The sequence below is a fragment of the Pristis pectinata genome, chromosome 5 (genome assembly GCF_009764475.1).
Source record: "Pristis pectinata isolate sPriPec2 chromosome 5, sPriPec2.1.pri, whole genome shotgun sequence".
NCBI classification, from domain to species: Eukaryota; Metazoa; Chordata; class Chondrichthyes; order Rhinopristiformes; family Pristidae; genus Pristis; species Pristis pectinata.
This window is the reverse complement of record NC_067409.1, coordinates 69,302,661-69,326,556: the sequence shown is the minus strand read 5'-3', so window position 1 is coordinate 69,326,556 and position 23,896 is coordinate 69,302,661. Positions and strand designations below refer to the sequence as shown.

Sequence of the window (23,896 nt, the reverse complement as noted above, 5' to 3'; positions counted from 1 at the left end):
ATTTAACCATGATTTTCCCTTGGCAAATCCACGCTGGCTTGCCTTACTTAATCCATTTTCCGCCAGGTAGCTATTAATCCTGTCCCAAATCAATGATTCAAAAGGCTTTCCCATCACTGGCTAAACTGAGTGGCCTGTAATTACAGGGTTTATCCCTTCTCCCGTTTTTGAACAAAGTAGGAACTTTTGCTGCTCTCTAGCCCCTATCCAAGATAGCCCCTATCCAAAGAATGTTGAAAGGTTATGGACGGTGCTCCTGCTGTTTCCTCCCGTAATTCCCTCAAAATCCCAGGATGTATCTTATCTGGTTCTGGTCGCTTACCCACTTTAGTTTCAGCCAAATTTTACTTTGTACTTGGCCTCATCCTCGATATGGCATCCATCCATAATGCCATTGATAGAACTAATCACTACACAGCCCTTGTGGAGACAAAGTCCCACCGGCATACCAAGTGCCCCTCCATTTGTAGTGTCGTACTGCAATCGTGCTTCACTGGGTAGAGCCACCACAGATGTTGCAGCTCAAAACTGGGCCCCATGTAGGCCGGCAGCAGAAATGTATAACAAAACAATCTGTACCCTTCTGGCCCCCCATTTCCCTCACTTACTGTTACAATCAAGTCAATGGGTCAGATGGTTCAGTGCAGAGTGCAGAAGGGCAATGCCAGTATATAGAACATAGAACATTACAGCATAGTACAGGCCCTTCGGCCCACCATGTTGTGCCGATATTTTATCCTGCTCAAAGATCTATCTAACCCTTCTCTCCCACATAGCCCCCCATTTCTTTATCATTCATGTGTCTATCTAAGAATCTCTTAAATGTCACTAATGTATCTGCCCCCACAACCTCTGCTGGCAGTGCGTTCCATGCACCCACCACTCTCTGTGTAAAGAAACTTACCCCTGACATCCCCCTTATATCTTCCTCCAATCGCCTTAAAATTGTGTCCCATCATGTTAGCCATTGTTGCCCTGGGAAAAGTCTCTGACTATCCACACGATCTATGCCTCTTATCATCTTGTACACCTCTATCAAGTCACCACTCATCCTCCTTCTCTCCAAAGAGAAAAGCCCTAGCTCGCTCAACCTATCCTCATAAGATATGCTCTCCAATCCAGGCAACATCCTGGTAAGTCTCCTCTGCGCCCTCTCTAAAGCTTCCACATACTTCCTGTAATGAGGCGACCAGAACTGAACACAATACTCCAAATGTGGTCTAACCAGAGTTCTATAGAGCTGCAACATCACCTTGCGAATCCAGTTTTGCCTCTCTCTGTTCTGAAACTCTTGTCAGGTTCCCATCTTCCCACCAAGCTAGTTTAAACCCTCCTCAATAACATTTGAAAACCAGCCCAGAGGAATGTTAGTCCCAGCCCTCTTGCAATGCAACCCAGCTGGCTTCTAATAGTCCCACTTTCTCAGTGCTTTAGGAATCTCAAGCCTCCTCCTTCCACTGTAAATTTCTGTTATTTCTTTTGCCATCAGTGTTACAGCACAGGTACAAGGAGGTGAACTGTAGCCATGGTTCAGACCACAGGTGACAGTTACCATCACTGAATATGTTTTATACAGTTGTCCTTGAAACTCTGCATATACTTCTGTGTTGAACCAAACCCTGCAAGATAATTTCTTGTGATCATTACCAGACTGATGTTACAGAGACTACAAATAAATTTGATTGTGGCTTGGCAAGTGCATGGAACTAGTGATACTGTTGAACCTGAGATATCTTTTTTCCTCTGGTACCACATGTGTACACAGGCTGTGCATTGCAAGCATGTATGTTCCTGTGAACCTATATACTTCTCAGGATGCATTTACAGCTTTTGCTAATGGCTTGTTTATTTCATTCACAGGAACAACAGGACAATCTTCTAGGTACTGCCATGCAGAGTGTGGTATTATTGGTCAACAACCTAGTTGCCTATAAAGATGTCAACATGAAAGTGCTTTACGAACAAGGTATGCAGTGGGCTTTTGTCTCTTTATGTTAAAGACAATTTTTGGCTTCATATCAAAAACACATTACGTTTCACAAGTTCACATTAAGCTACTGAAAAATCTTAATGTTTAGATTTGGAATTTTTGCAAGCTGGTTTGGTGAATGTTCCACTTGATCACAGTTTGCATAACTGCTGGAATGTATCATAATAACATACTTATGCAGCTTCTTTGAAAATTAAGCTATCAACCATCTGGTTTCAGTCGTAAATGCCATCATTCCTAGTATTATTTTCATAATTTAATATACATTAATTCTAACATTTTAACTGATATTAATAATATTTCAAAATACTTTTTCACTTTTTTTGTTGAGTTAGTCCACAAGCTCTTGATCTGCAGCTTGCATTTAGGGACCCTCCTCCTGTTCGGATGATTGCTTCTATCCCATTCTCGACTTCCCTTCTGGAGGTTCTGTACTCTTGCACATGTGGACTCTCTTCTGATGGCAATATTCTGAGTGAGAATGGGAGTCTGTTCTCCTTAAAGCTGGATTTAGTCATTGATTCATAAAATGTATTTAATTTACAAGGGTGTCTTTGAAAGTCGGTGGCAACTGAGCAGCACACAAGACTACTTAAACTTGAAGCTCATTTTTACATCCGTTAGTGTTCACATTTTTTAAATTTAAAAGCTTGTAAGTGACACTGGAAATGTAAACAGAGAACTTTCAGTATGTTTAATTTTCTACAATGAATACTATGTTTAAAACTCAGGAGTGAATCAGGCAATAAAAACAAAATGCTGGAAATACTCAGCAAGTCAGGCAGCATCTCAGAATCAACTTTATTATCACTGACTGGTATAAGATTTGTTGTTTTGTGGCAGCGGTATGGTGCAAAGACATAAAACTACCATAAATTATAAAATAACTAAATAGTGCTAAAAAAGAAGTAATGAAGTAGTGTTCAGGGGGTTCATGGACTGTTCAGAAATCTGATGGCAGATGGGAAGAAGCTGTTCCTAAATCGTTGAGTGTGGGTCTTCAAGCTCCTGTACCTCTCCCCGATGGTATACTACCCCGATGGTAGTAATGAGAACAGGGCATGTCTCAGATGGTGAAGGTCCATAGTGATGGAGGTCACCTTCTTGTGGCACTGCCTCTTGAAGATGTTCTCAATGGTGGTGAGAGTTGTACTGGTATTGGTATTGGTTTATTATTGTCATTTGTACCAAGGTACAGTGAAAAGCTTGTCTTGCATACCAATCGTACAGGTCAATTCATTACACAGTGTATTTACATTGAGTTAGTACAGAGTGTATTGATGTAGTACAGGTAAAAACAATAACAGTACAGAGTAAAGTGTCACAGCTACAGAGAAAGTGCAGTGCAATCAGGTGTCTGTGATGGAACTGGCTGAGTCTACAACCCTTTTGCAATCCTGTGCATTGGAGCCTCCATGCCAGGCTGTGATGCAACCATTCAGAATGCTCTTCACCGTACATCTAGAGAAACTTTCAAGAACCTCTAGTGACATACCAAATCTCCTCACACCCCTAACAAAGTAGAGCTGCTGGCGTGTCTGCTTTGTGATTGCATCAATGTGTTGGGCCCAGGATAGATCCTCCGAGATGTTGACACTCAGGAACTTGAAGCTGCTCACCCTTTCCACCGCTGACCCCTCAATGAGGTCTAGGGTGTGTTCTCCCGACTTCCCGTTCTGAGGTCCACAATCAATTCCTGACATTGAGTGCGAGGTTGTTGTTGCGACACCACTCAACCAACCGATCTATCTCACTCCTATACCCTTCCATGTTACCATCTGAGATTCGACCAACAACAGTGGTGTCATCAGTGAATTTATGGATGGTGTTCAAGCTGTGCTGAGCCACACAGTCATGAGTGTAGAGGAAGCAGAACAGTGGGCTAAGCACGCATCCTGGAGGTGCGCTGTGTTGATTGTCAGAGAGGAGGAGATGTTGTTACCGATCTGCACTGACTGTGGTCTCCCGATAAGGAAGTCGGAGTATCCACTTGCAGAGGGAGATACAAGGCCCAGGTTTTGAAGCTTGTTGATTAATACTGAGGGGATGATGGTGTTGAATACCAAGCTGTAATCAATAAACAGCAGACTGATATATGTTTTGCTGTTGTCTAGGTGCTCCAAAGCAGAGTGGAGAGTTAGTGAGATTGTGTCCGCTGTAGACCTGTTGTGGCAGTAGGTGAATTGCAGCGGGTCCAGATCCTTGCTTAAGCAGGAGTTAATTCTAGCCATAATCAACCTCTCAAAACATTTCATCACTGTAGCTGTGAGTGCTACCGGGCAATGGTCATTGAGGCAGATCACTCTGCTCTTCTTGGGCACCGATATGATTTTGAAGCAGGTGGGAACCTCAGACCGCAGTAGTGAGAGGTCGAAGATGTCCTTGAACACTCCAGCCAGTTGGTCAGCACAGGTGTTCAGTATCCAGCCAGGTACACTGTTGGGTACCTGAGAGATATCAGTGGAAAGAGCAACAGTTAATTTTCAGGTCAAAGACCTTTTGTCAGAACAGGGAAAGATAGAAAACTAATTAGTTTCAAGTTGCATAGAGTGTTGGGATCGGATGAAGAGTCTGCAATCTGAAACATTGACTCTGTTGCTTTTTCTACAAATCCTGGCTGCTGGGTATTTCCAGCATTTTCTGTTTTTATTTCAGATTTACAGCGTCTGTACTTTTTTGATTTTTCGTGAATCAGGCAAGTTGCAAAGACTGAGTTGCAAAGAAGCGATGTTTACAATAATTTTGCAAAGTTAAGTTTTACAGTGTTGTGATTTGTGAACATAGGAATTAGGAACAGGAGTAGGCCACTCAGACCTTTAAACCTACCCTGCCATTTAATAAAATCATGATTGACTTTACTGCTTACCCATGGTAACCTTTCACCCCTTTGCTAATCAAGAATATATTAACCTCTTCCTTAAATATACTGTTTCCGTGGCCTTTGATGAAGAGAGTTCCAAGACTCACGATAATCTGAGAGAACAATAACCCAGTAGTTCTTGGTCCGCCCACAAGAAAAAATGTCGTCTTCACATCCACCCTGTCAGGATCTTGTCACAGAGTTGTACAGCATGGAAGCAGGTCCTTTGGTCCTCCCAGACTGTGCTGACCTTAAAGCACCCATGAATACTAATCCCATTTTATTCTCTCCACATTCCCACAAAATCCCTCCCAGATTCTACCCCTCACTTACACACTGGGGGCAATTTACAGTGGCCAATTTACATCTTCGGGATATTGGAGGAAACCAAAGCACCCCAAGGAAACCCACTCAGTCACAGGGAGAACGTGTAAGGTCTACACAGACATAACCCGAGGTCAGGATTGAACCCAGGACTCTGGCACTGTGAGGCAGCACCACTGTGCCACCTCCAGTTTTTCTAAAGAAGACCAGTCAATGCAACCTTTCCTCTGACAACAGTCTGGTTAAGGCCTTCCATCAGAATTGGGAAAAATTAAATGTCCACAGAGATAATAGCATATAGCAAAGGAGACTGGCAATGGATGCAAAGAAATAAACTACAGGTCTTGAATTGACAAGTACAAGGCCTCAGTACAATACTCTCAATCCAGGCATTGGCACCTGTTCATAGAGTCATACAGCACAGAAACAGGCCCTTCAGCCCACTATGTCCATGCCTACTGTCAAGTACCTATCTATACTAATCCCATTTACCAGCATGAGGTCTGCAGCCTACTGTGCCTGTTAGACCTTTTCACTGCCCACAAGGATGCCCATGTCATCTGTGCCCTAACAGGAACCTACAAGCATTCAACAGGACATGGATCAGCTGGAAAGTTGAACAGAAAAGTGGCAGATGGAATTTAATCCAGATGAGTGTGAGGTAATGCATTTTGGGAAGTCAAATTCTGGTAGGTCATATAGAGTAAATGGCAGGGACCTTAGGAGGATTGATGTACAGAGAGACAATGGGGTACAAGTCCACAGCTTGCTGAAAGTGATGACACAAGTGGATAGAGTCGTGAAGAAGGTACTTGATGTGGTTGCCTTCATAGGCTGAGGCATTGAGTATAAGAGTTGGCCGTCATGTTGCAGCTGTACAAAATATTAGTTACACTGCACTTAGCGTGTTGTATACAGTTCAGGTCGCCACACCACAGAAAGGATGTGGTACCTAAAGAGGGAATGCAAAGGAGATTCACCAAGATGTTGCCTCGAATGGAGGGCTATAGCTATAGGGAGAGATTAGAGAGGTTGAATTTATTCTCACTGGAATGTAGGAGACTGAGGGGTGACCTTACAGAGGTATATAAAATTATGAGAGGCATAGATAGCATAGATAAAGTCCTCTTCCCAGGGCAGGAGAGTCGAGAACTAGAGGGCATGGATTTAAGGCGAGAGGGAAGAAATTAGAGGATCTGAGGGGTAAGTCTTTCGCACAGAGGGTGGTGGTTATCTGGAATGAGCTGCCAGAGGAGATGATGGAGGCAAAAACAATTACATTGTTTAAGAGGCTTTTGGACAGGTACTTGGATAGGAAAGGCATAGAGGGATATGGGCCTATTGGAGGCAAATGAGATTGGTGTAGATAGGCATCAGGGTCGGCATGGACGAGGTGGGCCAAAAGGGCCTGTTTCTGTGATGTACAATTCTATGATTCAAAACTGCAGAACAAAGCATCACTAGTCCTGTCTCTCTTCTCCATCAATCTGTCCCTGAAAAGGTAACAGAAAAGCTGCCACAGGAAATCAGTATTGAAGGACTTACAGATCCTACGAATAAAGGTCTATTTTTTAATACCTCACAGCCAACATGATAACTCCCAACCAACAGAAGCTGCAGGGTCCTTGAAAGTCCACTATCAGAGAAGAAACTGTTGGTTTCTGTCAGAAAACACCAGAACTGGTTTGATGAGCAACCTAGGAGCAAGCAAATAGTTTTGGTGTCGAAAACACCATTATAACTCAAGGATAAAAAAGTAAATGTACAGGTGATTGAAGGCTGAGCTCCAACTAGAAATTTGTGATGTAAAGAATACATTTTGGGAGGAATGATCCAGCAACTCGTCAACAGCCACAACATGTGGCATTCTTTAGTGTTGTCAAGGACATCTACAGCCCAGAAACCCCTGATCAGACCTCGCCACAGACACCAAAACGTGGCATTGAAGTACTTCTGGTATGATTTCATGACCTCACTTCTAAGAAGAGAGAAGCATGCCAGGGGATCCTTGTTAGCCTTAGGCTAAACGTGAAGCAAAGATTCTTCACTTATCTTCCTCAGGATCCATGTCCAGAGTCTAGTGAATGTAGATCTCTTCCCATTTCTTAGGAGCAACCTCTCCACAAACATAGACATTGAAGTCAAAAATCAATTTCCTCCTCCAGCCACCTCTGAGGAAATGTAGGACCTCAAACTCAGCACAAAGTTCTTGGTCCATCAGGCAGCAGAGATCCCTCTCTCCTCTACCCATCGGAAACTGAGACATCTAATGGTGGAGAGAGATCACTAATGCTGCCTCCAGAACATCCTCCAAATCCACCGCCAGACAGGACAGGCAGTTTAGTCTTTCTAGTACACCCAGCCCAACAATCCATTGCCTCTATCAAGGATCCAAGAACATAAGAATCTCTCATAGGATGGCACAGTAGTGCAGCAAGTAGAGCTACCACCTTGCAGCTCCAGAGACCTGGGTTCAATTCTACCTCAGGTGCTGTTTACATGGGGTTTGCTTGCACATTCTCCCAGTGACCACATGGGATGTTCCAGTTTCCTTCCACACTCCAAAGACATGAGTCGGTAGGTTAATTGGCCACTGTACGTCATCCCCAGGTCAGCATCCCCAGCATTGGGGCATGACCACACTCAGCAAGCTCTGGTGGGCAGGTTCCATCAGTCACAGGTCTACATATCTACAGACACCCAGAGCAACCACTCTACTCTCAGCTTTGTAATGGCAAGAGTTTTCAAGAGGAAATGTCTCCAGGACATTCTCAAAGCCTTCTTGATGAAATGTAAGGTCCTCCAACTCATGGGAATTCCCAGCCCTCGACCACACAAATGGGTGGAGGAGCATGCAGGTAGGCACCAAGAACTTGGAGGCCAAGTACATCCAACAAATGGAGCGCACAACCTCCCACCAACCCACCCACCCCGCTCCACCTGCTGATCCCACAGAGGAATCATTCATCACCTCTGAGCCCACAGAGGTGGAGTGGAAGCAAGTCATCCTCAGCCATGAGGTACTACCTAAGAAAGAAGTTACAAGGCAAAAGAGAGTAGTATTGGGTGTGAAAACATAAATAATAGATCTTGAATTGAATTGTGACAAAAACTGAACTATTACTAGCATCCATCATTCCCAAAAATGGGAACTGTGGTTAACTTCAAAATTATTAAATTTAATGCTGAGTGTAGAAGACTATATGTGTCATGCCTAATCAAAGTTGAGATGCTGTTCTTTGAGCTTAGAAGATGCCTAAACAACAAGTTCAGTAGAGCAATATAGGAGATGAAGAATAGAGTTGTCAGAGTGGGAGCTGGACAAAGAATAGAAGTGTTCACGAGGTTGGACACAAGTATACCAAGCCAGGATAATGATGAAGAGTGCATCCTGCCTCCTATTTCCACTCCCTAGAAATAAAAGCTGTGTCTTCACTTATATTCATTAATATTTATGATGACCCATGTTGCTGAAGCATATTATCTAGTGATAATCATAATGCTGTTTGTAGGAGCTTGCTGTGTGCAAGTTATCTGCTGCAGTTTGAAGTACTTCATTGACTAGATTCTTTCAGGTGTACTAAAGTTGGAAAAGGTGATTGTAGAATTGTGAATTTGTTTTTTCCTTTGCAATCATTATTCAGGCATTTAACTGGATCACTGGTTCCAAGAGACTGTTATTAAATCCTAATGTCAGTCAAAGTAAGGCTTTCTCCACAAGGCATACTTTCTAGCACAGATTTATGTTGTCCAGGGAATGAGAGTAGAAAGGCTGCCTCTTTCAGGCAGATAATCTGATTGGCTGACAGCATCATAACGTAGTTTTATCATTTGGACAGTTTGCAGATTTTCCAGTAGCAGAACAGCTCCAATGTAGGATACATGTGATGGGAAGGGAAAAAAAGAGCACAGCAATAAAATGCAGAAGCAAATTTACAACATTGTACAAAAGCATGAATTTGGAAGAAATGTTGATTATTTCACAAAATTGTGGCCACAGGTTTTAACAAGATATGGAAGCAAGCTACAAATCTCAATGGTCATCCTTGCTTAACCATTCCATGTGATGTTAGAATATTCCAGTGACATCCCAGGAGTGTCCAGGAAGGATTCCTAACACAGTATGTGGACAGGCCAACTAGAGGAGAGGTCATACTGGACCTGGTACCAGGCAATGAGCCTGACCAGGTTTCAGATCTCTCAGTGGGAGAACATTTTGGAGACAGTGACCATACCTCCTTGACCTTTACCATAGCCTTGGAGAGGGATTGGAACGGATGATATGAGAAAGTATTTAATTGGGGGAGGGGGAATTATGATGCTATTTAGGCAGGAACTTGGGACCGAAAATTGGGAACAGATGTTCTTGGAGAAGTGTGGAGGTTGTTTAGGGAGTACTTACATGGGGTTCTGGATAGGTTTATCCTGTTGAGACAGGGAAAGGATAGTAGAGTGAAGGAACCACAGTTGACAAGAGACATAGAATGTCTGTCAAGAGGAAGAAAGAAGCTTACCCGAGGTTTAGAAAGCAAGGATCAGGCAGCACTCTGGAAAGTCACAAGGTAGCCAGGAGGGAGCTTAAGAATGGATTTAGGAGAGCTAGAAGGGGGCATGAGAAGGCCTTGGTGAGTAGCATTAAGGAAAATCCCAAGGCATTTTACATATATGTGAAGAATAGGAGGATGACTAGAGTGAGGGTAGGACCGATCAGGGATAAAAGAGGAAATGTGTCTGGAGTCAGAAAAGGTAGGGAGGTCCTTAATGAATACTTTGCTTCAGTATTCACCAGAGAGAGAGACCTTGATGTTTGTTAGGATGGCGTACAACAGGCTGATATGCTAGAGCATGTCGATGTGAAGAAATAGGATGTGCTGGAACTTTTGAAAAACATTAGGATAGATAAGTCACAAGACAGGATATATCTAAGATTATTATGGGAAGCAAGGGAAGAGATTGTTGCACCTTTGGGGATGATCTTTGCATCCTCAATGGCCACAGGAGTAGTGCCAGATGATTGGAGGGTGGCAAATGTTGTTCCTTTGCTCAAGAAAGGGAGTAGGGATAACCCTGGGAATTACAGACCAGTGAGTCTTACTTCAATGGTGGGCAAATTACTAGAGAAGATTCTTAGAGACAGGATTAATGGGCATTTGGAGAAGCATAGGCTGATTAGGGTCAGTCAGCATGGCTTTGTGAGGGGAAGGTCATGCTTCACGAGCCTGATTGAATTCTTTGAGGATGTGACAAAGCACATTGATGAAGGTAGAGCAGTGGATGTGGTGTACATGGATTTTATTAAGGCGTTTGATAAGGATCCTCCTGCAAGGCTTATTCAGAAAGTCAGGAGGCATGGGATCCAGGGAAACTTGGCTGTGTGGATTCAGAATTGGCTCGCCCATAGAAGACAGAGGATGGTTGTAGATGGAGTATATTCTGCCTAGAGGTCGGTGACCAGTGGAGTTCTGCAGGGATCTGTTCTGGGACCCCTGCTCTTTGTGATCTTTATAAATGACTTGGATGAGGATGTGGAAGAGTGGGTTAGTAAGTTTTCAGATGACGCTAAGGTTGGTGGTGTTCTGGATAGTGTAGAAGGTTGCTGTAGGTTACAACAGGAGATGGGTGGTGAGTTGATGGAGGTGTACAAGATGATGAGAGGCATAGATTGAGTAGACAGTCAGAGTCTTTCTCCCAGGGTGAAAATGGCTAACACAAGGGGACATAATTTTAAGATTATTGGAGGAATGTACAGGGGGGATGTCAGAGGTAAGTTTTTTACACAGAGAGTGGTGGGTGCATGGAACGCACTGCCATCAGAGGTGGTGGAGGCAGATGCGTTAAGGACATGAATGATAGAAAATTGGAGGGCTATGTGGGAGGGAAGGGTTAGATATATCTTAGAGTAGGATAAAACGTCAGCACAACATGGTGGGCCAAAGGTCCTGTACTGTGCTGTAATGTTTTATGTTCTATAATAAGTTCTGACAATAGGCCTTTTGTGAGCTAATTCTGAAAAAGCTGCAAGTGATGGCTGTTGGCATATTAATATGCTACAGCAGTAAAAATTCATCTTGGTAAGTGAATGCAGCTTTGCCCAAATAAAAGTTTGTTTTTGACAGTGAATTATATTACATTGCTTATTGATTATTTCAAAACTCTAAGCAATTTTGTTGATCCTTAACAAGTGTTTCCCTATTTTGCACAAATGTTTCCTTGATGCACTGTTGAGCATACATCATTCAATCCCTGTGCAACAGTTCATTTCATAGAATCCACAGCACCGAAACGTATCATTTTCTCCACCGGAGCCTGTTCTTCCTCTGATTACTTGCCCACCTTCCTTCTACTCCCACTCCATCATCCCGTCTTCTTAAGCGTTTCACTACTATCCCCATGAACGAGGTTGATTCCTGACAACCTCCTCACTTCAGGGGTGGAGAGTGAATGCAGGCATTACAAATGATGCCCAAATTGCGTGAATGAATAAATTAAAAACACCCCCAGTGGCATCAAGTTCCACACTGTCACACCACTTCTGTACTAAGAATTTCCTTATAAATTGTTTGTTTGGTGCATTAGCAGCTATCTTATGTTTATATCCTGGTGAAGCTGACATGCCCCAGCATGAACACAGTGTGAATGTCACCTAAAAATGGACAATTCAAGGTATTGGATGGATGCCAATTCCAATGGCATCCTTGTCTTGTTATGAATCAGTGCTTTCAAGAGAAAGAACTGGGCTTGGGAAGAAAATAGAAAGAAATAATGTACCTTTTATTTCTAGACAATGTACTGTCCAGTATATATTATGTTGCATGAACAAAAAACTCATTGTAATTTAACTCATTGTAATTTAATTCATTGATTGCTCGTGGCATTATGATCTCGTTTACTTCTGTTTACCCCACATCCACCAAGCATATCTACATGGAACATAGAACAGTACAGCACAGGAACAGGCCCTTCGGCCCATGATGTTGTGCTGAACTAATTAAATTCGTAATTAAATGCTTAACTAAACTAATCTCTTCTGCCTACACAATGTCTATATTCCTCAATTCTCTGAACATTCATGTGCCTGTCTAAGAGCCTTTTAAAAATCACTATTTTCCTCCACTACTACCCCGGCAGCACATTCCAGGTACCCACCACTCTATGTGTAAAAAAAACTTTCCTCCACCAGCGCGCCCCCCCCCCCCCCCCACCGCTCACCACATCTCCAAAGGAATGCATGCTCTCTACTATTAGACATTTTGACCCTGGAAGGAAAGTACTGCTGTCTACTTTCCTCTCATAATCTTACACACTTGTATCAGGTCTCCCCTCAGCCTGCAGAGAAAACGATCCAAGTTTCTCCAACCTCTCCTCATAGAACATGCCCTCTAGTCCAGGCTGCATCCAGGTAAACCTCTTCTGCACCCTCTCCAAAGCCTCCACATCCTTTCTATAGTGGGGCAACCAGAATTGAATGCAATACTCCAGGGCTTTATAAAGCTGCAACATGACTTCCCGACTCTTGAACTCAGTGCCTCGACTAATAAAGGCAAGCATGCCATAACCTACAGCCACTTTCAGGTAGCTATAGACTTGGATCTCAAGATCCCTCTGTGCCCAACACTGTTAAGGGTTCTGCCATTAACTGTGTACTGTCCCTTTACATTTGATCTCCCAAAGGCAACACCTCACACATGACCTGATTAAGCTCCATCTGCCATTTCTCCTCCTATCTCTGCAACTGACCTGTATCCCGCTAGGTCCTTTGGCAATCTTCTACACTATCCACAATGCCACCAATCTTAGTACTGTCTGCAAACTTTCTAACCCACCCATCCACGTTTTCGTCCAGGTCACTTATATATCTCACAAACAGCAGAGGTCCCGCTACAAATCCCTGCAGAACACCACTAACCACGGACCTCCAGCCAGAATAAGAAACATCGAACACTACTCTCTGTCTTCTATGGGTCAGCTAATTCTGAATCCAAATGGCCAAATCACCATGCATCTCAATCTTCTGGATGAGCCTACCATGTGGGACCTTGTCAAATGCCTTATTAAAATCCATGTAGACAAAATCCACAGCTCTACCTTCATCAATCACCTTCATCACCTCCTTGAAAAACTCAATTGTTAGTAAGACATGACCTGCCCCACACAAAACCATGCTGACTAACCCTAATTAAGCCATGGTTTTCTAAATGGTCATGAATCCTATCCCAAAGGAGCCTCTCAAATAGCTTCCCTGCCACTAACATGAGATTCACCAGTCTATATCCCTATTTCCCTTCTTGAGCAATGGAACATTAGCTACTCGCCAGTCCTCTGGGACCTCACCTCTACCTAGAGAGGACATGAAGATCTTGTCAAGGCCCCAGCAATCTCATCTCTTGCCTCCCTCATTAACCTGGGGTATATCCAATCAGGCCCTGGGAACTTATCCACCTTAATGTTCTTCAAAAGACCTAGCATGAACTCTTTCTTTATCTCAAAATGCCGTAGCATATTAGCACACTCCACACTGATCTCACGATCTTCTACGTCCTTCTCCTTGGTAAATACCAATGCAAAATACTCATTTAGGACCTCACCCATGTCCTCTGCCTCCAAGCACATGTTCTATCCTTTATCCTTGAGTGGTCCTACCTGCTCCCTTGTTATTCTCTTGCTCTTGGTGTATGTATAGAATGCCTTAAGATTCTCTTTAATCCTACTTGCCAAGGACTTTTCAAGGCCCTTCCTGGCTCTTTTAATTCCCTTCTTGAGTTCTTTTCTAGGTTCTTTATAATCCTCAAGGGCTCCATTTGATTTTAGCTTCCTAAACCTTACATATGCTTTCTTTTTCGTCTTGACTAAATTCACCACCTTTCTCGTATTCCAGGCTTCCCTTACCTTGCCATCCTTGTCCTTCCTTCTTACTGGAACATACCTGTCCTGTACTCTGTGGACTTGTCAACCTCATCATGTCAGATGTGTCACTGTGATAAGTTCCCTTATACAATGAGATGGACTATGACCTCACGATCTACCTTGTTGTGACCTTGCACCTTATTACACTGCACTTTCTCTATAGCTGTGACACTTTACTCTGTACTGTTATTGTTTTTACCTGTACTACATCAATACACTCTGTACTAACTCAATGTAACTGCACTGTGTGATGAATTGACCTGTACGATCGGTTTGTAAGACAAGTTTTTCACTGTACCTTGGTACAAGTGACAATAATAAACCAATACCAATACTTACCCAAAAACTGCTGTTCCCTATTAACTTTCCCTAGTTCCTGCTCTGTAATTTGCTCTGATCCAACTTAATACTCTCCCGCAAGGTCCATATTTACCCTATAGCTATCTTAAAACAAGGTGTTGAGATCACTGTTCCCACAAAAGGTTAGTCACCTGGCCAGGGTCATTTCCCAATACCAGGTCCAGTTTGGTTCCTCCTCTAACTGGACTATCTATATACTGATTTAAGAAACCCTCTTGGACGCACCTAACAAATTCGGACCCCTTCTAAACCTCTTGCACGAAGGAGGTCCCAGTCTGTATCAGGGAAGTTGAAGTCACCCATGACAACAACCCAGTTGTTTTGCCTCCTTTGCCTAATCTGCCTGCATATCTGTTCCTCAATGTCCCAGTGGCTATTAGGGAGTCTGTAATATAATCCCATCAAAGTGATTGTACCTTCCTTATTTTTAAGTTCTATCCATATAGACTCAGTGGATGAGTCCTCCATTATATCCCCTCTGAGTGCAGCTGTCATATTGTCCTTGCTTAATAGTGTAACTCCCCACACACCCATTTTTACCTTCCTCTATCTTTTCTAAAACATCAAAACCCTGAAATGTTAGGCATCCAGTCCTGTGCCTCTCACAACCAAGTCTCTATAATGACCACAGCATCATAGTTCCATGTGCTGATCCATGCTCTCAGTTCATCATCCTTACCCTTAATACTCCTAGCATTAAAATAAACACACTTCAACCCATCCATCCCATCATGTCTATCACCTTGCTTCTGCCTGTTCTTCTTTACAGACTTGCTGGTCATAACATCTACCTTCCTTTCAATCCCTCCACTTTCTGACCTGGTGCTCCAGTTCCCATCCCCCTGCCAAACTAATTTAAACCCTCCTGAGTAACACTAGCAAACCCCCCACCCAGGATATTGGTTCCCCTCCAGTTAAGGTGCAACCCGTCCCTCTTGTACAGGTCACCCCTGCCCCAGAAGAGGTTCCAATGATCCAAAAACTTGAAACCCTGCCCTCTGCACTAGCTCCTCAGCCACACATTCATCTGTTCTATCTTTCAATTCCTGCCCTGACTAGCACGTGGCACTGAGAGTAATCCAGAAATTACTGCCTTCCTGCTTTTCAGATACTTTTCTAGTTCCCGATACTCACTGCACAGGACCTCATCCCCCTTTCTACCTATGTCATTGCTGCCAACGTGTACCACGACCTCTGGCAATTCACCTTCCCCCTTGAGAATGTTCTGCAGCCGCTCCGTGACACCATGGACCCTGGACAAGTCCTTCCCTGTGAAATGACTTTTACAATGTCTTCTCCCCTCTGCTGCTAGGGCTGCTGGGACTGGAAAATATTCTGGAGAACACAATCTCTTCAATGATGATGCAGTCTGGAATCTTCTGAGAGCCAGAAAATCTCCCTTAGAGTCAGGCCAAATGCCAGTTTCTGCTGTGAATGAATTTTAGTTTTTATTGCACTGTGTGTTATATTGAATATACTGCAAGTAGTTTGTTGCCCATCCAACAAATGGCTGATGCATTAGAATCCACTGTGTATATTTCCCTACATTTAATCCTCATAGAATCATAGAGAGTTATAGAATCGTACAACATGGAAACAGCCCTTCAGCCCAATGAGTCCACACCAATCATCAATCTCCCATTGATACTAATCCAACACTAATCCCATTTTATTCTCCCCACATCTCCATTAACATCTACCACCCCGCCACCCATCCGCAGGTTTTATCATTCACCTGCACACAAGAGGCCAATTAACCTACCAATCCACACATGTTTGGGATGTGGGAGGAAACCAGAGCACCGGAGGAAAGTCACAGGGAGAACATGCAAACTCCACACAGACAGTATCCAAAATTCCAAGTTGAAGCTGGATTACTGGAGCTGTGCCATTGGATTGGACTGGTTTATTATTGTCAAAAGTGCCGAAATACGAGAAAAGCATTTGTGTAGCATGCCATCCAGGCAGATCATTCCATACATAATTACAATGTAATTAAAAATAAAAACAGAATGCAGAATATAGTGTTGCAATTACAGAGAAAGTGCAGTGCAGGTAGACAAATAACTGTACCACCCACTAGGATGTTTTGCATTGATTTCATTCTATAGGATGTTCACATTGGGAAGCCATGCTCCCTTTGATGTCCAGTGGGGAGGACTCTCATGAGTCAAAAGGTTCTAGGTTCAAGTTCTGTTCCTTGAGCAAAAATTATAGGTAGATGGTGTTGTTCTGAGCTGAACACTGGATTGTCAGAAAAGACAGTTTTTGGGTGAGACAACAAACTGAGGCCCTATCTGTTCTCTCAAATGGACATAGAAGGCAGGGAAGTGTCCTGGCAAATAATTATTCACTTAAATAATATCACTAAATATTATTTTGTTTATTACTTCATTGCTGTATGTGGGAGCTCACTGTGTGCAACTTGCCTGCCAGAATTCCCATAAGTGCCTGCACTATCCCAGCTGCACGTCCAGAGGTTGTGAATGACGCAGTATAATGCAATTTTTCTCGTTAGTGTAAAATTTTAATCATTACATTTCATTCAACTTGTTTTTTACATAATTGGAAGCTGCCATTGCAGGAAGGGCAGAGATGTTCAAAGCACATGAAAGTGTTGAAAGTAATTTATGCAAGCATCTGAAGCCATGTTTTGTGATATAAACATGTAACCATAGCCTTAGAAAATGCAATCAGCACAAAGATTAAAATTTATAAATATGCTGCAGCCACAGTATCATTTTCATATTTACTGAGCAGAACAGTCAGAGTTCACTGCTGTTTCCTGTCCAGTTACTACTGTACATAAGAGAATTGATTTACTTTCAGTCCTACTGTCCTACAGGCATCAATTACATAGAGAGCCACTTGAACATCTTTAGGGTGTGGCTGATTTGGATAATTCAGACAGCTGTAAAACCATCTTTACTGTAGCAATACATTCCAAGGTGCTTTGCAGGAGGATTATGTGATAATTGCATAAAAAATGCATGTGCTTGTGGTGAGTTGTCAGATAATTTAGTGAACCTTGTGGACAGAATTAAAAATCCAGATCAGAATTATCCTGTGTATTGGAAAGAACAAAACTGTGTCTGATTTTATGGGAATTAGAGAAGCGGAGATTGAAAGGAAAGTGGGTTATTGCTGTACAAAGATTTTAAAGCAGTGATATTACTCATCTGTGCTATGTTAAAGGCCATCTTTAAGCCTTTACTCCCTGTCCAAATGACTCACTTCCTGTTGTCAGAATTTGTATATCACCCTTATGTCACCCTTTGGTTAGCGTGCAATTGCAGAATTCCAGGGAGAACATAGAAGCTCCACACAGAGGTTAGGATTCACCCTGGATTGCTGTAGCTGTGCCACTGTGCTGCCCACTCAGATGCTTTGTAGTAGTTTCCTTCTGTAGGATTTCTACATGGGGAAGAGGGAGAGAACAAAATTTTTATATGCCAATTGCGCTGCATCATGAGTCATTCAAAATGATGCCACAAAGTTGGAATTTGCAAATCTTTTCTCAGTGTTTCCCCAAATACACTGTCATTGTTAGCTGCCTAATGTCCTCCAATCCAGGCAACATCCTGGTGAATCTCCTCTGCACTCTCTCCAGTGTAACCACATCCTTTCCATAATGTGGTGACCAGAATGCCCACAATGCTCCAGGTGCAGTCTAAACAGCGTTGGTAAAGTTGCAACATAACTTCCCAAGTTTTATATTCTTTGCCCTGACCCATGAAGACAAGCATGCCATATGCCTTCTTCACCACCCTATCCACCCACGTAGCCGCTTTCAGGGAACTACAGAAATTATATCCTGCTCATTTCAATGTTGAAAGTAATTAAAGAAAGTAATTAAAAAAAGCTTGTCAAATTGCAGTACAGCTGTTTTATGAAATTGCTCAGCTCCCACATACTTCCCTCCTTAATAGTATTTTATTAGCCCTGAGGGCCAATTTTCATAAAATTGCCCCTTATATTCTTTGAGTAAATATTTGAATATATTCTCAATACATTCAAAAATTGAGTATATTCTTGAGTGTGATAGGGAAACCAATTTTCCACAGATTCAGTTAAAACCAGTAGATTGGCAATCCCACTTTTACTGGTGCCCCAACTCTCAGCCACTCTGGAGAGGTTTCTTCCAGCCTACACAATTTTGAATCTGTACTAAAAATGAAATGATTCACCACACTGTAATAGTGAAGCCTTTATAAATTCAGGAAATGATTGCACTGAAAATTTCCTTTGGTGATTGATAATATTTAATCATTTTTCTATTCAATGGATAGTGGATTGTTAAGAAGTAAGTGCTTTGTCAAATGCAATTTTATTGTGTGAATATTTTTTGGTGATTTTAATTGCAATGTAATCATTTCACAGTTATGTATTCATTCATGGAAGATGTAGTTAGTTTGTTTTTACTGCTGTTTTAATTATAATTCATTTAAATTAGTTGGAGGCTCATTATTCATATGTATTTATATTCATACGTAGTTCAAATAATCATTAATGTGGGGAAACTGAATATTTCTGATAATGAATGTAGAATCATATTTTCTCCAGAGATGATAGGTAACACTTTATGAGGCAATGCTATACCAAGGGACATCTGTTGAGATCCATAGCCACAAAGGCAGTGTTCCGTCAGTTACATGACTGACCGTAGCAGGCCATGTCAAGGGAATAGTTCTCAGATTAGGTTTCAACAGGTGACGAAAGAACCAATGCAAAGGAAAGGTCTACTTGGGAGTGTGTGGCCACTGTGCCATGTTTGTGGAGATGGAAGTCCCATCTTCCTTCCATTGTGTTGTGTGGCACTCCCACCACGATAAATGGGGTAGATTAGGAACAAGTCTAGCCACACATAACTGGGCATCTATGAAGCACTGTCAACAGCAGCAGCTGAATTGCATTTCACCACAATGTGTTCCCTCATGGCCCAGCATATGCCTCATTCTACCATTAGTATCAAACCAGTGTGCCTTCCTTTGTTCAGTGCAGAAGAATATTGCCAAAAGCAATACCAGATGTGCCTAAAAATGAGAAGCAATCCTAGTGAAGTTATAATTATAGCATGTGATCGAAGCTCTGTTGGCCTGCCACTTCCGGTGGTGAATGATGGCGGACTATTAAACAAGTAATGATGAGAAGATGAGGCTCCAAGAACATTCCCTTCCTCAACTATAGCAGAGCTTGAAAGTAGGCAGAATAGACAAGGCTGAAACATTCCCAAATGTCTTGAGTTAGATGTCCTGAGTTAATGATTGAACTCCTGAGGTTCCCACCATCACAGAAACAAGTCTTCTGCCAAATTGATTCATTCCATCTGATCTAAAGTGTGCTGAATACAGCAAAGGCTGTGAATCATTCCGACTGTTGTGATTCTGTGGACACGTGCTGCAGAACTAGTCATGCCTCTAACCAAGTTGTTGCAATAAAAACTGGCATCGAGTCAACAGATTGAAAATTACTCAGGTGTCTCCTGTATGCCAAAAGTCAAACAAATCCAATCTGGTCAGTCATCATCTTATTGGTCAATGCTCGATCATCAAAAAAGTGATGGTAGATATTGTCAGTGGTGCTATCAGTGCCATCTCCTTACTAAAATAAGACTAGTGTTGTGCATGGACCACCCTGCTCAGGATTTCTTTTAACTACCTTGTTGCAAACACAGATAAAAGAGCTGAATTCTAGAGCGAACATGAAAACAGCTGCCTTGACATAAGGCAGTGTTTTACCAAATGTGGTAATACTGAGCCCTGTGAATAGAGGGGCTGGAGTCATGTAGAGCATAGGGGAAATTGTTGGAGGTCAGTCATCTCAACCCTGACACATTGCTGCAGCTATACATCAGGGGCACATCCTAGCTCGACCATCTTTATTTATTTTTTTCAAGGATCTTGAAAGAACAAGGAATTAAGGGCAATGAGTATCTGGCAAAGAGGAGGAGATGAGGCCTGGGTAGTTCATTGAATGGCGGGCACACTTGAGAGACCAGGTATCCTACTCCTGCTACTATTTTAAGGGCAGAAGGAGAGATATACACTGATGATGGTATAGTGTTCAGTTCTATCTGCAACCCCTCAGCTGAGGGCTTCGTATCCAGATGCAGCAAGATGTGGATAGTATTCAAACTTGGACTGATCAATAGCAAGTTCAAATGCCAGTTAATAGCCATCTCCAACAAGAGGGAGACTAACCTCTCCCACCAGTCAACACAATTACCATCACTGAATTAACTACCATCAAATCTACTGTCACCATTGATCAGCCGTAACAAAACTGTGACTATAAGGGTAGGGTAGAGGCTGAAAATTTCATAGCAAATTACTTCTCACCATCTCCCTAAAGCATAATCACCGGTCTTTTTTTTGGTGAAATACAGTTTCAACAAGGTCCTTAATGAATACTTCTCATCTGCCTGCACCAAGGAGAAGGACACGGAGGATAGTGAGTTCAGGGAGGGATATGTGGATAGTCTGGAGCATGTCAGCATTAAGAAGATGGAGGTGTTAGCTGTCAAGGTACGCTTAGGATGGATAAATCCCCAGGGTCGGATAATATAATCCAGGGATGCTATGAGAAGCAAGGGAGAAGTTAGCTGGGAGCCTAACAAAGACTGGAGGTTAACTATTGGTTTTCCTTTACTTAAGAAGGGCAACAGGGATAACTACAGGCAGGTGAGCCTTACATCGGTGGTATTGAACTTACTGGAGAATGTTCGAAGGGACAGGATTTATGTATATTTGGAAAGGCACTGGCTGATCAGGGATAGTTAGCATTGTTTTGTGCAGAGGAAATCATGGCTCACAAATTTGTTTGAGTTTTTTGAGGATGTATCTAAGAAGACTGATGAAGCCAGGATGGTAGACATTATCTATATGGACTTCATTAAGGCATTTGACAAGGTCCCACACAGTAGGCTGCTTTGGAATGTTAAGGCACATGGGATTCAAGGCAAGCTGGCTAATTGGATTCAAAACTGGCTTGGTGACAGGAGGCAGAAGGTAATGGAAGGAAGATGTTTTTGTGATTGGAAGTCTGTGACCTATGATATACTGCAGGGATCAGTACTGGGACCCTTGTTGTTTGTGATAAATATTAATGACTTGGATGTGAATGTAGGAGGATTGACAAGTAACTTTACAGATGACATGAAAATTGGTAGTGCTATGAATAGAGAAGGTTGTTCAAGACTACAGCAGGATATAGATCAGATGGAAAGTTGGGCAGTGCATTGGCAGATGGAATTTAATCCCAACAAGTGCAAGGTGCTGCATTTTGGGAAGTCAAATAGGGGTAAGTCCTATACAGTAAATGGTAGGACACTAAGGAATGTTGATGAACAGAGAAACCTGGGGGTTCAAGTCCATCGTTCCCGGAAGGAAGGAACACAGGTAGATAGGGTGGTGTTGGAAGGCATATGGCATACTTGTCTTCATAGATCAGAGCATAGAATATAAAGGTTGAGGTATTATGTTGTAACTGTAGAAAACATTGGTTAGACTGCACTTGGAGTATTGTATGCAGTTCTATAGGAAGGATATGGTTGTACTGGAGAGAGTGCAGAGGAGATTCACTAGGATGTTGCTTAGGTGGAGGACTTCAGTTACAGGAAGAGATTGGATAGGCTGGACTTATTTACCCTGGAGCAAAGGAGGCTGAGGGGTGACCTGATAAAGGTTTATGAGATTATAAGAGGCACAGAGTGGATAGATAATCAGAATCTTAATTTTTCCCTGGTAGCACAATCAAAAACAAGAGGGGACACAAGACATTACAGATGCTGGAATCTGGAGCAACAAACAATCTGCCGGAGGAACTCAACGGATTGGGCAGCATCTGTTGGGGGAAAGGAATCGTCAATATTTTGGGTCCAAGGGTTTTGACCCAAAACATCGATTGTCCATTGTCCCCCATAGATGCTGTTAGACCCATTGGGTTCCTCCAGCAGATTGTTTATTGCTCCAAAAACAAGAGAGTGTTGGTTTAATGTTACAGGAAGGAGCTTTAAAGGGGATCTGAGGGGTAAGTTTTTTTACACAGCAAGTCATTGATATCTGGAACTCACTGCCAAAGGAGGTTGTGGAATCAGATAGAATCACTACATTTAGACAGGCATTTGAATAGGCAAGGCATAGAAGGGTACAGTCCTAATATGAGCAAATGGGTTGGTGTGGATGAACAAAAAGGTCGGTAAGGACGTAATGGGCTAAAATTCTGTATGACTCAAGAGATTCAACAGCAACCAGGACAAACCTGTCCATTTGGTTGGCAACCCATTCACAACTTCTACCTGCATTGTTCTGCCTAAAGTGAACACCATTTAATGCACTGTAGCAACATACCAAAGCTTCTTAAAGAAAACCTCCAAGATCTTGGCTTCTACCACCTAGTATGCCAAGGCAGCAGATAAGTGGGAAAGCCGTTGACTTGAATGTTCCCTTTCACCAATCAAATTACAGCCAGCTCCCTGTGAATGCTGTAACTGTGATTTCATTCTCACTTTATTTGCTTGTGATTTGCAGCATTCAACACACTTTCTGTCAGCTCAGATTCAATCTAATTAACATAATAGACACGCCTATGGAACATGGTTACTGTAATGCCATGGAACTGTTTCTTCACATTATGAAATGAACAGATCTTTAAAAAAAAACTATGACAAATACTGGAAAAAAATTACAAAATGAAAGTAAAAATGCTGAAATATAAACAGGTTCATTATTATCTGGAAATACAGGTTAACATTTGGACTAAGATGTTCGACTGGTTCTGACAAAGACTCTCTACACAATGTAATAACTTTCCTTTTATCTTTCTTAATGTATTTCCAGCATTTTTTTCAGATTTCCAGATTTTATTTTAGTTCACCAGATTCCATGGTATTTTGCATTACAGTGTTTATAAATCTTTATTAAACTTTGGTTAGGCAACAGCTGAAGAAATGTGTACATTTCTGATCACCACACAATAGGAAGCATGTGATTACACTGGAGAGGGTGCAGAAGAGATTCACCAGGGTGTTGCTGGGATAGCATGTTTCTGTTGTGATGAGAGGTTGGGATTGTTGTCCTTTGAACAGAGGAGGTTGACGGGGATCCCATAGTGGTGTACAAAATTATGAGAGGCATAGATAGGGTAGACAGAGGTGTATGAAACTATAGGTTTATGGTAAGGAGCAAGAGTTAGTGTTTCAAGTCATTGATACTAGCCTGAAATGTTAACTCATTATCTCTATTAGTAAGTTAGTTCCTGGAGAGGGTGCAGAAAAGACTTACCAGAAAAGTTCCAGGGATGATGGATGTCAGCTGTTAAGTTAGAATGGAGAAGCAGGGGTTGTTCTTTCTGGAGCAAAGGAGATTGAGAGGAAATTTGATGGATGTGCACAGATCATAACTGTTTAGATAGAGTAAATAGAAGTTGTTCCTGTCAGCAGATCCAGAGACCAAGGAACA

The 23,896-nt window shown here is 42.3% G+C and overlaps 1 protein-coding gene across 2 annotated transcripts in view; it reads left to right on the top strand.

Moving 5' to 3' along the window:
• ulk4 (unc-51 like kinase 4) overlaps nt 1-23,896 on the top strand; it is a 527,384-nt gene that overhangs the window by 409,688 nt on the left and 93,800 nt on the right. For both annotated transcript variants that reach the window (XM_052015441.1, XM_052015440.1), the window contains exon 32: nt 1,861-1,966. In XM_052015441.1, the coding sequence (XP_051871401.1) occupies nt 1,861-1,966 (106 nt within the window). The remainder of the gene's footprint in view (nt 1-1,860; nt 1,967-23,896) is intronic.